Genomic DNA, 17,552 nt, shown 5'->3' with positions numbered 1-17,552 from the left:
AGAGGTTAACACCTGTGAATGTTTGTGTCTGACTGGCTAAATAATATTGCTGTGGGGCCAGTTTTGGCCTGCTGTAGGGGAAAGGCTGACTCCACCAGTAACTATGAAAACTACTTAACAGAAAGTTAATTAGACAATGCAAACACATTGAAGTGTTATTGCAGAAAAATACATAAATAGTACTAGGTATTGGGTTGAATTTCATAGAATCTTAGGAAGCATGACTAAATTAACACTTGAAGTTTCTATACTTACACATATACAGTAAAATTAAGATTATACTATTAATTATTATCATACAGTTTATTTTTGGCCAATGAATGCCTGAGTAACATCTACTTTTGGACAAACCTGCAGAAAATGGGTATGTGCCTGCTGGCCAATTTGCACGTTGATCACAGTGCACAATGATTGTATGCAAGCAGTCATTAGTAAACATGCTTGTGTGCACACATTGAGCTTGTGAAAGGGTGCGTATGTGCTGTACGTGTCCACATCTTTAATTTTCAGTCACTGGCGAGGACATTCATGGCAGGCTTTCCACCCAGACAGCCAAATAACAGAGGGAGAGGGGACAAAGAGGACTTTGAGTCCAGCTTCATGAAAGGATGAGCTCTGACCTCACACTGTGTGTGTGCATGTCTATGTGTCCAGTGGGAAGATGCAAACAATGAAACAAAGACCCTGCTTATCTTTCTGCTACAGTTGTACACAAAGTTACTTGAATGATTCACAAGTCGAGTGCGACTATGTATGTAATTGTTTTATTAAATTGACAAAGTTTAGTTCATCGCTAAAATGATTCTAAAATGTATCTAAAATGTATCCGGAACATATTTATTGCCGTCAGTATGTCCAGAGACCGACATATTATTATTTTTTTCACAAGAGGATCACTGCTAGAAGCCAAACAGAAGATGAGAGGATGAGATGTCTTCCCAGGTAGGGAGGTAAATAAGTCACAGAAGAATCAACTGGTGTGCACACATTTTTGTCTTATGATTTTAATCAATTCTGTTCAGCACCTGGTGTTTATCAAGTTTGGATGTGTGTGCGTTTGTATACTTTCAGTCAGTAACAGGAGATTACCTTAGGCTGGTTGCAGAGGTATCTGCAGAGTTCACCAATATACTGGAAAGCAGTCACATTATGTTTTCTACAGTCATTCCAGAACTGGGAGGCTGAGAACTTCTTCTTCAAGACACAGGTTGCACCTGCAGTACAAAACACAACAATGTCTTTCAATTTCAGAATTTGGGATTAAATTCTCATATTCAAGATTTTCAACACTAGGAAAATCTACTTCATAATTTTATTTATATAAACATGGTGTCTAATTTCCATGTACTGTATATTTGAACTGTTTTGATGATAAAGGTATCTAATGTACTTGAACAAGTGGTGCTGCATTTTGCTACTATGCAGGTTTATACATCCTTAAATCCCTGTTTCCCAGCTGTCCCGACACGATATTTATGTGCAGGAGGGCCAAATATATCAAAGCAGACTTAATATCATAGCATGTTTCAAACAAACTCCATTTTATTAAGTGTCATCCGAACGTGTCCAACCGCACAACTCTTTGTATGCTACAACTGACCGCACAACAGGCAGGGAAATGGCCTGATGTCGTCAAATGCCTTTACATGTATTTAGGTAAACATGTTAAAACTCAAGAACCAAGTTACTTGGGTAATTAAAGAATGGATTTACATGCACATGCAACCTGGTTACTGTAACCCACCATAAAGATGCAAGACAGCAACCAGATTCCTCCACACTCAGTACCAAGTGTCCCGTATAACCACACCTCCACACCTCTGTGTCAGTGCTGCAGAATGGTGTGGCTGGACCAACACTTGTTTGTATTTATTTAACTAATACATAGTGACATGTAAGAATTTGGAAAATTTCGGAAAATAACACACAAAGCTGAATACAGTTTAAGCTTCCTGGATTTAATAAAATAACATCATCTGAGATAGAACCCATATACTGACCTACAAAAAACCAAATTTCCACATACATTATCTCAAGGAACTCTGCATAGTAAGGTTGAGACCTTACAATTTTATAGAGAAACCCAACAGTTCTTACAACAAGCAGCACGGACGCCTGTGCTTTTTAACAGGAAGAAACCGCAAGAACCAGACTCAATATCTACCCTGAGGCTGAGCAGAGAAGAATGGGGAAGAGAGGTGGGTGGAAAAGTGAGAGAGAGCAGGAACAATTGTGTAACCATCATATTTAAGCTCTGTCAGACTGGTTGTTGACTGGGACATTGAATATCAATGATAGTTTAGTGCGTCAGTTGAAATATGTTAATATTTGTCTGTGCTCACTCCAGATGGTGACATCTCATATTCACCACAGCTAATATTTCCCCCTCATTCCACAGTCCTCCATACAGTGGAGTCGCGTCACAATAGGTACGCAAGAGGAACATTTACAGATCATTCACTGCTCTAACATACATTACACGTGTGAGTAGAATGATTTTAAAATTCAGACAATTTCAAGCGTATGTCAGCTATTTAGCAGCAATGCCCGACATGCAGCTCTACACTTGAAGTTCCACTTGAATCTGTCACATGGATTAAATGTCAAACCTAAAGCAGATATCACTTCAAGTTTGGATTTGTGCTACCCCCTTCCCCCCCCCCTACAGGTGGGGAAGCTTGGCCCCATGTGGAGAGCCGATGTGCTGTTCAGACCTGCTATTAACATCTGTCCTTAAAGATCCAATGGCAAGTGGACTGCTGTAAGTTTAGTCTGTTCACATCTGGCAAGAATGTCTCCTGAATGGAAACCTTGTGACCACTTGTGATCAGATCTCACTCCTCTGCTCTAAAGGCAAATACCTACACACATCATTTCTGTTCACCAATAAACAAATGATGTTGTTTTATTCAGTCTGACTATACAGATGAGTCCATTGTCAAATAGAGAGAGAGTGGACCCAGGGAGGAGCTGAGTAAATTAAAGGGAGGGTTGGTCATTTGTTTCTGAAACACTTTTTATCTTAGTTGTGAAAATCCTCCTCACGTTGCGATAGCCATCAATAAATAGACATCTGGAAAAAAAAAAGCTGATTAGATGATTAGACCTACCTGCCTACGTGCACCGTGTCCGTGCTCTCACCGCACATGACGAAATACACCACTGAAGCAGGGACAATAGCCAGGAGTTAGCGAGTCATGGAAAAGTGCTTGTTCATGTGGGCGGAGCTTTGACGAGAGTTGATGTTAATATTGTGGCCACAAATGACTCAATATTTCTGATATAGCACTGATGTTGATGATCATTATGCACCTAGCTGGTTAGAGGACGTCAGCTTATTAGGGCGTCTCTGAACTTGGCCCAGGAGACATTTGTGTTCACCCTACGAATGGGACCCAGACCACCTCAGAATGGGATCTGAGTGATCTCAAATGTGTCTGGGGTGTTTTCTACAGGCTAAATGTGATAATGTGTACAAGGTTTGTCATGTTTATTATATAACATAAAGCTGTCAGTTCACTGGCCAAAGGTTTGTTAGCACAGCTTGATTGGATGTTGGTCTTTTCCAGTGAGGGACATCGAACTGCCAACGTAGCAGTGGGAACAGAAATTCAGAGTGCAAAAACTTTATCAACAGCACAACTGACTGATAATCGTCATAATAGTCTCCAGTGTTCACTTCCTGCCCAACGTGTCTAATTAAGCTGCTAGTTGAAGTGAAACAGCGGGTCCTCAAAGGGGTCACATAGTTTAGTGGACACTGGACACTGGACTCTGTGAGCAGTCCTGACTACAAATTGCTGGGGCTTAGAAAAAAGTAACATTTCATCTGCTTCACAGGAAGACCATTTCTGACTTTGTCTCCTGATTTAACTCTATAATAATACATTTTTATTCACATTCAGATGACACTATAGATCATGAACAACTTGTTATCATTTGCTTTGTTTTTCATGTGCATTAAAACATTTCTTAAATGCAATTTCAAATATAAAATCTATGCAAATCTGGTGACAATATCTGGTGGAATAATCAATTAATTCCATAATATTAATCAAAGGCTATATGCATCTGCCGATCTCTGATCTTCACCTTCATGCCACATCTAGCTGTTCTTTGCTGTCTAACTCGTAGACTGTAAATCCAGGAAAGGTTTCTGATGCACCACATACTAAAGAACTTGCTTTGTAGTACAGGTTATCCAGGACGAACCAATGTGGGGTTCAGTGAAGCCAGATAATAACAACAACCTATCCTGGGTATGTTGAACATGCTTTGTAATACCGGCACCTGGACCTGAGTACTAAAACACAGGATCTACATAATGGTTTGCTAGATTTCATCTGACATTATGACATAAATGATCAACACATACAGTGAATACAGAGAATTAAGATAAGATGTAGGGTCATGAAGAAACTCTGAATCTTACCCAGCTCTATGGTTCCTCCTATACCGATCAAAGAAGCTGCACTGTGGTAGAGTGGCAGCGGAATATACACCACATCATCTTCAGTCATCCCAAATGCCCAAAAGCCTGCTGCTGCCTTCAAACTCTGCAGATGAGTGATCACTGCAGCCTTCGGGAGACCTGTGGAAATGAAGACATGATACATGACATGATACATAACATGATACATGACATAGAAAAAAACAACATTTGGTTCAAGACAATATCAGTGCTGCATTTCAATAGCAAATGCACCTCTATGATACTACCTTTGTGGCTGATTGTTATCAGAAACTAGCAACTTTATCACAATTTTGTAATACCCAAAGCTAATGATCCCATCCAAAATGGATCTGATTGTCTCCGCTTAAAACAATATATTATTGTGACCTGTCTGCAACAAGGAAGGTTTCCTTTAGAATGGAAGTATGCAAAAATCTGTCCTGTTCCAAAAGATACAATTCCTTTTACTGTATGACGTAGCCTAACAAGCAAAACATTTCTACAAGAGTGAGGAGTGATCATATTAGAAAATACATGGAAACAATATTTCCATCCTCCTAATCTGAGCTAAGTTTCATGGGTCTGATACTTAATAATAGCTCAGGTGTCTCTCTTTTGTCTTGATCATTACTGAGATGTTTCTACACCTTGGTTGGAGTCCACCTGTGGTAAATTCATCTGACTGGATAAGATTTGGAAAGAAACACACGTTCTAGATCAGGTTCTACAACTGACAAAGTCTATCGGAGCAAAAAACCAAGACATGAGGTTGAGGGAGCTGCCTGCAGACTACTACAACATATTTAGGCTGCATTTAAGGTTCACAAGAGCCTTGGTGTCCTCCATGATTTTTAAATGGAACAACCAGTACTCTTGTGCACACAGCACCTCTGCAGTTCAGCCAGATTTGGTCACCTTTGTTACCGAGACCCTGCTCCCTGTTTGCTCAGTCTGGCAGAGTTGGCTGCTCTCTACTAGTTTTTTCAAAATTTCTTCCATTTAAACTTTCTCCTTGTCATGAGATTTTTCCTCGAATAACAAGTGAAGTCTAATGTTCACCCATGATGCACCAGTGCCTATTAAACTGTCATTGAACCTTGCAGCAGTTACTTCTGATTAAAAAAAAAAACAAGATCCATAATGTAATGTAATGATGTATCACTGATGCAGTTGCAAAACGAAATAATGAAACTAAATTAATACAAGAACTCAGACATATTAACATTACACATTGATGTTACATTGCACTGCAAGCACTGCATGTGTCATTATCACTAATATCAGCTGCATGAACTGAAATGATAGCACTGTGATGTCAAATGTCTATCCCCACTGGCCTGTTCAAAAAACTCACCAGTTGTTCCAGAGGTGAAGATGTACAGGGTGGGGGATTTGAGAGAGGTGGTGGCATGTAGCACAGCTGGTACCGGCTGTTCAGAGGCAGCAGCAACTTTATCCAACAGACTGTGTACCTGTGTGTGCTCACTGTGGCTCCCCATGGCCCACACCTGGATGTTGTCCTCCAGCAGGCTGGTTAGGATGCCATCCAAACATTCCACCAGTTCTAGGGGATGGAGACGGTCAAAGGTTACTTGGAATGGTTTGTAATAATTCCTCTTCTCAGCCTGCCTCGCTTCCTACTTCCTTCAATCCTAAAGTTGAAATTGTGAGTATGTCGTGAACAAATGTGTTTTTTTGAATGTGTTCTAGAGGCATCAGAGCAAATAGGAAGTTCTTTTAGAAGTACAAAGTACATGTTTCACAGTGACTCTGCAAGAAGTGATTGAAGAGATTTATGGACTGTGCAAGTATCTTTCACGTGTTCAAGCAACACTGCATGATAACGACTGTCAGAGGAAAGAAGAAAAACTGATTTGTCGCTGAAAGAGATGTTTTTAGAGATCTTTTCTTTGGAAAATTAAAATGCAATGAAATTGACCTTTGAACAGAATGAATTAAATGCATTCTGCCAATAAGCACAAACAATTATGCATTGTATGTCATAACTTTGATCCAGAATACTCTAGTTTTTCACATAAACTGACCTTAGTTCATATAATACAGCACAGAGCAAGTCTTGGGCACTTTGGATGTTTGGAATCGTATCCATTAGAAACCACCTCCACAACAGTGACAAGTTCTCCAGCATGTGTGGAGCGACCTGCCTGCCAAGTGCCTTGATCTGAGCTGAAGTGTAACAAAGACAACCGGTAATGTTTTGCTCAATGTTGATTTAATATAGGTCTGTTCTGTTTACTGTACTTGCAGTTCACTGACCATGATAATAATGAATAATCCAAAAAACTATTCATGCCATTACCTTTAAAAGCATCTTTACTTTAAAGTGCCTAAAATTTCTGCACAGTGCTGTATATTAGCCAATATGTTAATACCTATGTTAATATGTTAATACCTATCCTGTAGAGCACGTCATATATTTTAGATATGTGTCGTATTTTGGATTACTTTGTAAAATACATGACATCAGGTATGTAAATACCTGTGTATACACTGTATATCATGTGTGTGGGCAAGTGAGAGTAAGTGTATTCAATATCAATACAATATTCTGTGGACAGTACTCTCATCAGTGTCTGACTTTTCCAGCGATTCCATGAATCCACTCTCCTGTTGCACTGGGGTGGGGGTGAGGACAGCGTCTCTGACAAACATCATGCTTGTTTGGTTGAGCAATGATCTGTCATCCTGTCACATGGCTGCAGCATGGTGAATCCTATTAACTGTAGCAGCAGGATTCTTGCAGTAAAACATGGGGGAAGCTGAATGTGGTTTAACGAAATTTATATTGGTGTATGATTAAAATGGATGGAGAATATAATGCATTCTTTTTTTCATTTTTTTTTCATTTGTAGCAGATTTGGCAGTTTTCAGAGATCACTTCCACATTGAGCACTAAGTTCCATCCCTCACCGAGGCTCCACACAGTTCACCGTTTCAGAACAGTGACCTGGTAGGACACTTAGCAGTCGGGGTTCATTATTGGACAATTACAACAAAATCAAGGGGTGCACTTTTAAACTATATGTTATTTAATAGGTGTTTAGCATATATAAAAAGTACAATAATGTATTAAATATTACAACACTATAATGTTTTATAGAGTAAGTCTCACAAAACCCACAAAATGGTTAAAGCATCCTCAATCTGTATGTAAAGCTGTGTTGGAACAGTATGAATAATTATAATTAGTCAGCAATAGAAACTGAATTAACTGTAGTTTTATAACTAACTAATAGAATATGAAATGCCCATTGATTCACACATTCACTATTTTTTGCTTTAAGCTGCAATCAACATTTCAACTTTCAAATCAATTCTCTTTGGTTGAAATGCTCCTAACGGTTCAAATTAGGTTTCCTAACACGAGCGGAAGCTGTTCCAAATTGTTGGAAAAAGAGGCTTCTGTCCCCTTTCGCTTCGCCTTGTGTGTTTAGGGGCAGTTTTCACTCTGCTTTGCAAAACTTTGCTCGGCACAACAAGGGACTTGTTGGAGAAATCAGAATGGTCACAAATGTTTATGACAAGATCTAGAAATAAAAAATAAGATACCAACGTGGTTGGAACTTACTTTGGAGTACTCACAAGCGCATGTTTCACAAAACCCAAGCAATTTGAACACACTGGCGTGTCTTCGGCTAATAAATAGGGGATAATATATATTAATGTCTTCCGTTTAGATTTTTTACTTCAGCTTCACAGACCAGATCATTTTTCTTTTTGTACACATTTGTATGCACAGTTATTATGCATATTTAGTGTGCGATAAACTGTCCCCTGTTGACACATGGAAAGTCTGGAACAGTAAAATATAAAAATACAGGCACCTGGACTTGAGAAAAAATATCTATTGCTCTTTATCATTTGTCCCTTTATTGAAAACTCTATTTGTCTGGTTGTCCAGTAATCGGATTGTTCAGATGTCGACAGGTTTTGGTCTGATCCTCTGAAGTCATTCAGCCCAAGAGCAGGTTAGGTTAGTTACCATGTGTGGTGGGGAAGTGTCCCCAGTGTGTCCCCAGCCTTGACTCCTCCTCCAGCCAAACCCCTGATCAGAGCCAGGCTATATAAAGGCACCTGTGGGCCTTTGTTCTTCCTCTGCTTCTTGTCCTGCCTTGGCTGTGGCTGGTGGTGATGGTTACAGCCTGCATGTTGTCCTGACACGAGGCCCCACACTAGAGGTGTTTCACCTGCTGCTGGTTTGTTTTGTTGCTTGGTTCTTTTCTTAATATTGGTTTTGTTCCTTTTTGGCAGTGTGTTACTTTCTTCCCTAGTTTGTTTGAATTGCTATCTTTGTCTATTTGACCAACTGGGTTGTACAGTTTATGGTTATATTGCTTATGGTTATATTGCTTTTAATTTCACTCGGCTTGAGGTCCCCACGACTGAGAGCACCAGGATATGAATGCACCATTGTTGCTGCGCTTTGCTGTGTTACACCTGAAGTGAGTGGCTGGTGGCACCCTGGACACTCAGTTAGTCTGCCTCTCCACATGTGGCCTCAGCTCACATCTCCTATTTTTCCTTTGCTTAAGTTGGGTTGACTTTTATAGTTTTAAGAGATTATAGTATTTAAGGGTTTGGTATTTTAGTAGTTTTCGCTTAATGTAATAAAGTAACATTTGAATCCTCCTATTTGGTGTTGGTATTTTTTTGGTTGTCTATTAAGCCTTTTTTTTCTCCCTAGCAGTTTTCAATTATTTTTGAATTATTTCAATAAAATATTTGTTGTTTATAAAAATATTATATATATTGACCACATAAAGGCTGTGGCTGTGGCTGAGGGGTAGAGTGGTCGTCCTCCAACCTGAAGGTCGGCAGGTCGATCCCCAGTCTTCCCCATCTGCATGCCGAAGTGTCCTTGGGCAAGATGCTAAACCCTGAATTGCCCCTCATAGAACAACAAAGTGCTGCTAATAGATGCACTGTATGAATGTGTGTGTGAATGGGTGAATGTAAAACTGTTCTGTAAAGAGCTTTGAGTGATCATCAAGACTAGAAAAGTGCCATATAAATACAAAACCATTTACCATTTAAAGAAGTGAACTTTCTTTATAACCATGAATCCCCATAGTTAAACCCTAAGTTACCTTGCTACCAACAATCCCTGCTTCACAAAACGGGCTTCGGATGCATAGAGAAGTCTAAAGTCTAAATACAAGTGGCAGATGCCACTTGCTGCCATGTCAATGAGCACAATGTTTACATCCTGGAATTAGATTGAAAGTCATTGACATCCACAGGACTGAGATCAAGACCAATGAAGGTGTACTGGCTGTAAATCAGTGGTGGAAAGTAGTAGAGTATATTTACTCACTTCATATATAAATGTATTAAGCTCTAAGGTACTTGTACTTAGCTGGAGTTTTCTGAATAAAAAGTCTCAACCTTACTATGGAAAGTGCCTTGAGATTATGTATATTAAGATTTGGCGCTATACAAATAAAATTGAATTCATCTGACAGCTCTAGTGACTTCAGGCACAGAGGTGAATTGTCTTCATAAACAGACAGTTTACAGGATATTTAAAGTCTGTTTACTTTGGAACCCCTTCCAGTTTCATGTGAATCAACAGTTCTTGATCTTTCTCAGGTCTCATTATGAACATGCTTCTTGTGAAAGCCAACTGAAAATGAGTGTTTTTTAAAACCCACACCTCCAGTCAGATTTCATTGTTGTGGTAGATCATTTTTTCTTGCTACAGCACAATGGTTATTATTATCAATATAATACTGAATAGGGACCATTCTGCATAACAAACTTATTGTATTGAAATTTAAAATACTTAACCCATTTTTATTCCAGCCTAAAGTCTTTATTGTGTGGAGAAAATAGTCCCCGTTTGAATTGAAGAAATACCGACTGACAAAACGTGATTGGGACATAGTCATACTCATGATATCTGCAGCCCACTAAGTGACTGAGATGTTGACAGGTCAAGAAGCCAGAAGAATGTAGGAACCCTACAGTACAGAGGTGGATAAGCAGCTCTCTCCGTATTATGTCATAACCCACAATGTGCATGTGAAGCTACTCACAAACACACTTGACCAGATGTTACTCATGACAGGATACAGAGCAGAATTAATAGTCGATATCATTTTCTAATTGTCCTCAAATAAGTGGTGAAGAGACGCAGCCATAGGAGCATGTGCCTCAGTGATGTGACAGCAGAACAAGTGACAGCTTTACCTGATCCAACTATTAGAGTTTTGGCTCCACAGCAGTTAAAGCAGTGCAGCAGAGACTTGGACTTGATGTTCGTGTTGAGGAAAGCCACCGAGCAGCCGACCTTCGCCAACCCGAACCAAACGCACAGGAAGTCGGGTTCGTTGCCCATGAGCAAGGCAACGCAGTCTCCTTTCCTCAGGTTGACACTCTCCAGGAAAACATGGGCGAGTCTGTTGCTGCGCTGCTCGATGTCTCGGTACGTGTGGACGGTTCCCTCGAAGATGACGAACGGCTTGTTGGGGACGCGTTGCGCTTGCTGCACGAACCTCTCCAGGACCGTGTGCACGCTGCAGGTGAACTTAGAGAGCTCCAGCCGCGCTCCGCACCTGATCACCTTGATCAGGAACAACAGGTCCCTCCAGAAGTACGGGAAGCAGACTTTCAGCAGGACATGAGCGGAGACAACACCCATGGCCAGAGCCGAGAGCCATCCCAGAAACACAGACATGTCTGCGGCTGTGAGGACACGATGAAGACCGCTGAAGACAACCAGAGGAGAAGAGTGCTCTCACACTCTGCTGCATGCTGCAGGTGATATACGTTTGTGTTTGTGTGCGTGTGCGTGTGTGACACACACAGCTTGAGGCTGGAACATGAGAGGTGTCGCCTTCAAAATAAAAGAGTATTGTCATTTGTAACCAAAGAGCTGTAGGATTACCGTCCATTTACAGTCGGACTGGTTATAATGATTAATTAAGCATTACTACTCTCTTATTAGAAAGCATTTAATTACACATATGTGCTACAATAACATTACCTTTACACCTGTAAAGTTGAACTTGAAATATGTAAACTAGCTTTGTAAACACTTTGAAATGAGCCTCGAAGGTGCACGGTTTGCTCCCCTCTTGTATTATGTGAAAATGTCATACCAACATTACATACTTTATTCTTTTTAAAAAAGACTATACACAGCAACACAATGTTGTTGAATATGTGATCATATCAGCTTACATGCTCCTCTCACGGAGCAGGCAAATGTGCTGAGCGCTTTATTTTGAAGGGAAACCCCTGAGTACAGTTCCTGTATAAGTGAATTAATGAAGCAACTTGACAATATCTCTGGCAGTGAAAACAAGTGACAGGAGTTGAGATGAGTTGGAGGCAGGGCTCTGGAATCACTTTCACCATCCTCTCACAATCGTGCTGAAATGACCTTGGACCGTCCTGAATGTAAAGTCTTTGTTTTTTCTAGATTATTATTTGTTCAAATCAATCAAGTGTGCTAATTTGCTTTATATCTAAAGAACAAATACAAACACGGTAACAGACTGCCTGTGTTCACACCATATTTGTGTTTCTTCTTCCAGGTCTACCTCACACACGCACACACACGCATACACGCAATCTTTGTCAGGGCTGAAAGCATGTTTTCATCCCTGTGTGATGTAAACCAAACCTGCAAAAATAATGTTATATTACTAGTAGTGCTGTCAAGTGATTAAAATATTAATTACATGCTATGGGATTCATTTCAAACACACACATATTGCTCTGCTGGCGTTTTTACTTGCTTCTTCTGTACCATTACGCTGACATATTGAGGCCATCAAATGTTGGTATGAGGTCTTGCACCTATATTTAAGGTTTTAACTCTTGTTATTCTCTTTTTATTGTATAATAACATAACAAACTTGATAACAAGTATCAAGTTCAATAGTTTATATCAAGTTATTCTTTAGGTGTGTTTTAGAATATAAGATAATCCTTTATCAGTCCTTTATTAGTGTATGTAACCAAGTCTCTCTCATGAGAGTTGAACACGGTTCTCAAATGTTTGAGTGTGTTAGTAATCTATTAACATGAGATATCAGCAACTATGAAATGGGGACATCCTTTTAGAAAGTTCCCGGAGAGATAAGATATTGGAGGGGGGGTGTAGTCATTTGACCTGGGAATGCTACTTCCACCCTGTCCCACTGCAGAGCGAAGCCAGATGTTAGTGTGTGTAAGTGGTTTTGTTTGTACTGTTGTTCAACAGAAGCATATGAGGAGCCAGGGTTGAGTAGTGGATGGGCCTCAGGTAAACACATTGGCAGTAGGAGAGAACTAGATGACCACATCCAGACGGACAACACAGACCAGGAGAGAGACAAACTGGGGATAGACAAAAAAACACAAAGGGAAAAAAACCGCAGAAACACAGACTAGTTCTGTTGGTGAACAAAAAAATCTTTAAAGTCACACAAAAACTGAACTAATATGTATATAGATATAGAACTTAACATCACTAGAATTAATTAACAGAACTATTCAACAATGCCAGCACTAACAGCAACAAGTATGTAAAATACATATGTTACTTGCTTTTCCAACTTAATTAAGTATGCATTAATAAGACAGTGTATTCTGTCCGTTGCCATGTTACAGCCTTCACCATCAAAATTGACAAGCTGTTAATCCACTAGTGACTTTATAATACTGTACATATATACGTATAGAAAGTTACATTGAGGTGGAAAACTGAATTTTTTCCCACTTTGTACATGAGGATTTGTGTTTGCCCTAAACTGAGGCCGATTTTTCAAGCAAGGGAACTATCGTAAATGTGGTGTATCCTCCCTCCACACACTCACTTTACACTCATCAAAAGTTATTAGAGAAAGTTATACAGAACATAACTTTTATTCAAGAGTTATATTTGTTAACAGAGCATTTTCTTCATTGTTTTGGTTGTGTTTGTGTTTTATCTATTTAGGATATTTTAATATTTTCAATTCTAATTCAAATGTTAGACTGGATATTCTTTAGAATTAAGTTCATTGCTCTTAGAAAGGGAGACACATGATGACAATACCATCAATCATCACAATACAGCTACAAAATTATTATTGTTATTGTGACAGGCCTACCTTAATATTTTCCACAGTGAGTTCGAGGTTTCCTTGCACAGTTACACATATCCAAGCAACATTGGTATTGTACAATGAAATATCCTTTACTAAAATCGATATCGAATCAAATTGAATCGAGAGCGTGTTAATCGGAGTCGGTTAATAATAAACAATAATTTAGTATGGCCCTCAATATAAAAATTTAAATGGCACTTGATAGAAAACTTTCCCCCACCCCTGCTTTAGCCCATAGAAGATACATTATAGCATTTTAAATAATGTAGGAATGGAGAGACAGTCGTACTGCACAACCATCTTCCTGGTTTACAATGCTTTGAAATATGTATGAACTTTACTTTTGTAGTCATGGTCTCACTAAAATTCACTAATTCACGAGATTCATGTTGAGCTTTTGGCAAGATTGTTTTAGACTGGTGCCCAGCACAACCAGCCACCCCACATGCATCTATGTTACATTATCACTATTTCATTACACCACCTAATCTTTTAACTGAACACCTGCAAGAAATGTTAAACATGTAAAACAATATCACATTACAAGTAGAGCGCAATATCTACCTTCTAATTCCACAGACAGATATCTTACAAACTGGTCATAATCGGCTTCACACTTGTGTGTACTGTAAATGGCCCAGGAAAGTGCCGTGCTGAGTTTGGTGCAATATGGACGCGTTATGCATGTGGTATTAATAAAATATAAATAAACTGGTGACGCTCTGTAGCAGTCAGTGGGGCAAAGTGTTCACAACAACACAGAAACCTCCACAGTGCTCAGGTGAGGGGGGGGGGGGTTCAGCAGGCAGAGGCAGGAGGTGAAACCCATTGACACCGGCGTAGGCCCTTATCACCGAAAGCTCTCTCGACATCTTCGTCTGTGTCTTCTACATGTGTGGCCCCACTTTTTGTATTGAATACTATTTGTATTCTTTTGTTTTTTTGTTTTTGTTTTGCGTCAGTCGCGTGTTAGAAACATCCTCAACATACCCACTCGCTTGCAGTGAATCATGTGGAGGATCTCCTACTGTGTTCTCACACGGGCTCATCCGGACATTCTCTGGAGAATTCTAACTTGAACATTTGTGTTCTCACATACAGTCCCTCCCGGAGAATGTCCTGAGAAAGCAGTAACTGCTCAGTTTACTGTCAAAGAGTATAGTCATGAATCCACTCAGTTCCGCCCTGTAATCCTCTCCTTCCCCTCAGCCCTTCACCTCCATCTGCTGGTGCCCTTACTCTCAACTTCTCCATTAATTACCCACACCTTTTGCAATAAAACTTTATTAGACCATCATTATCTCATGCCTTTCTGCTTTTTGGTTTCACCGGTTCAACTTCAAGGAAGACTTCACTATCTATACAGTAGAATTGCAAAAAGAATGGAAGTGGCTGCTATATCACCATAGAAAGCTGAGACATAAAAAGTGGTATTGGCTTTTGCCCCAAAAGATCCAAAGAGCAAAAAGAGCACCCAGAATGCATCAGGTTTGTTGTGCTCTCCAAAGCCAAAGGACAGGCTTGACCAGCTTCTTTAATTCAATTAATCAAGCGAATGTGTAAATTGGTTTTGGTAAACAATTTAAAAACAGACAATAAAGCTTCTTGTCTTAGTCAGGGAAACTCTTCCAGAGGGTTGGGGCCCTGTCATCCTTGGTCATCAGTTTTGAAGAGTATCTTACTTTGCTCAGGCGATCTCAGGCTCTGATCTCTTTGGGCTCTGGGCTGGTGAGTACTGATTGCTCAGCTTTGTTGCTTGGTGCCAAACCATGCAGTGCCTTAAAAGTCAACAGCAATAATCAACTCTAAAACAATTGTTGTGGGCCGTGGCTTTTGCTGTAAGATACTAAGGATATAAATATGCAGGGTGGATGTGCATTGTTGTGCAAAGAGCAGCAGCAGTCATAGGGTGCATATGCAATATTGCAACATGTTGTAAAGTGCGTTGTCCATTATTGATTGTGGCTCACTGGAGTGTGTTTGTGTTCACAAATGTTCAACCAGTCAGACTTCTGGGAAAGAGAAATGTTTGTTCTCAAGTGGATGGCCTGAGGGTAGAAGCTGTTTGTCCTGGACTTTCCCCTCCTGTAGCCTCGGCCTGGTGGTGGGAGTCTGAAGAGGCTGCGTTGGGGATGTGTGCTGTCCCTGATGATATTGTGTGCCCCAATTATGAATCGGGTGTGATAAATGTCCCGGAGTGATGGGAAGGTTACTCCTGAGAAGATTTGTGCATTTGGAGGGTCCTGGGCAGTGCAGTCTCCATACCACACTGAGATAGTGCTGGTCAGGACACTCGACTGTGCACCGGTAGAAGTTGCTGAGAACTGTTGACGGTATAGCAAATATCCTAAATCTGTTCAGTAAGTACAGTCGCTGCTGGGATTTCCTGATGATGTGTGTGTTTTGTTAGACCTGGCGAGATCCTCGCTGATGTGAGTGCTGAGAAAATGTCATTCTCTGTCATCCCTGTCCCACCTATGTATAATGGTCACGATACCTTTCCCAGCATGGCAGGGCGCTGGAGTGGTTGCAGTGTTGCGTCACAGCAAGAAGATTCTTGGATGGCCGGGGGCCTTTGTGTGTTGAGTTTGCATAATCAATTCAATTCAATTTTATTTGTAAAGCGCCAACTCATGATGTACATGATTTCAAGGCACTTTACATAGAAGGTCGAGACCTTAAAATCTATAGAGAAAGCCAACAGTTCCCACAATGAGCAGCACCTTGGCGACTGTGGAGAGAAAAAACTCCCTCGTTAACTTGAAGAAACCTCCAGCAGAACCAGACTCAGTGTGGGCGGCCATCTGCCTCGACCGGTTGGGGTGAGCAGGGAGAAGTTGGGAAGAGAGGAGAGGTGGAGAGTTCTTGAATAATGGGCCAGTCATGGCTGAAATGAATGATGGAACAAACGGCAGAGCTGCTTCTTAATTTAGGGTGATTATACACTAATGAAAACATTGTTATGAATATTATATTCCCTCTTTGCCAACAGATCCCATAAATCATACACACTGGATGTTTAATTATTCAAATTTCAAATGAGCGCTCTCTGATTATAATTATCTGCTTATATATTATTGTAATTTAGTGAAGGGAATCTCACATAAAATACTCCATTACAAGTAAAAGTCTTATTTAAATCCTACTCAAATAACAAAAACATAATTACTAGTAAAATGTACAAGAAATATCAAAAGTTCATGTTCCTCAATTCAATTCCAAGATATTCAGTGGTTAAAGACAATATCAAGACCCTTTCATATTTTGCACGAGTATATTTGATTTTAAATATGGAGAACCATTTCAGTGACTTTATGATAGAGAGGACAGATGGAAACATGACAACAATGACTCACTGGTCTGATGAGTCAAAAATTGGATCCAAACAGTTTGACTTGAGAACAACAAGCACTGCTCGACACCTGGTTGATTCCATCCCTATAGGGCAGCATCATGGGGGTCTTTGCATCGGGGACAGAGACCGTGTAGAAACCTGCTGTCCTGACTCACCTCAGACAGGGGCGACGGTTCACTGTGTTCAACAGTGAAGCACACAGACAACACTGGAGTGACTTCAGGTCACGTTTCTGACTCTGGCCCAGACAAAGCTCAGACATGTACTCCAACATCTGAGAAGAGACACACACGTCTCATCCAATCTGAGAGCTTGAGAGTCTGTGTGCTACAGGTTAAAGGGTATGGATACTTTTTAAACCCATTGTATTGTTCTACATTACATTATTAGATACCTTGGTGAAGGAAAGTAGTTGCTAGGAAGATTTTGAATACATTTCCCAGCATTATGCCATTTGGGGAACTATGAAAGTAGAACTACTATGAATCATGCGTGTAGGTTTTGTTCTGGCCCCTTTATTAGCGGGATTACCCCAAAACTACAGAGTGGATTTTCTTGGTGGAAGGATGGGACACAGGCCAGAAAGAACACATAACATTTTGGTATGGGCCCCGACAAATATTTGTTTTTAACATTGCAAGATTGC

The 17,552-nt window shown here is 40.2% G+C and overlaps 1 protein-coding gene across 1 annotated transcript in view; it reads right to left on the bottom strand.

Annotated features, from left to right (window-relative positions):
* slc27a6 (solute carrier family 27 member 6) overlaps positions 1-11,243 on the bottom strand; it is a 30,797-nt gene extending 19,554 nt beyond the window's left edge. Inside the window, exons 1-4 of the mRNA XM_035184178.2 lie at positions 10,664-11,243; positions 5,808-6,017; positions 4,433-4,591; positions 1,090-1,214 (exon numbers count right to left, since the gene is read on the bottom strand). Of these exons, the coding sequence (XP_035040069.1) occupies positions 1,090-1,214; positions 4,433-4,591; positions 5,808-6,017; positions 10,664-11,150 (981 nt within the window). The 5' untranslated portion in view covers positions 11,151-11,243. The remainder of the gene's footprint in view (positions 1-1,089; positions 1,215-4,432; positions 4,592-5,807; positions 6,018-10,663) is intronic.
* Positions 11,244-17,552: the final 6,309 nt, after the last annotated feature.

Source organism: Hippoglossus stenolepis, chromosome 18 (assembly GCF_022539355.2).
Source record: "Hippoglossus stenolepis isolate QCI-W04-F060 chromosome 18, HSTE1.2, whole genome shotgun sequence".
Classification (NCBI taxonomy): Eukaryota; Metazoa; Chordata; class Actinopteri; order Pleuronectiformes; family Pleuronectidae; genus Hippoglossus; species Hippoglossus stenolepis.
This window is presented reverse-complemented; position numbering and strand designations above follow the sequence as displayed.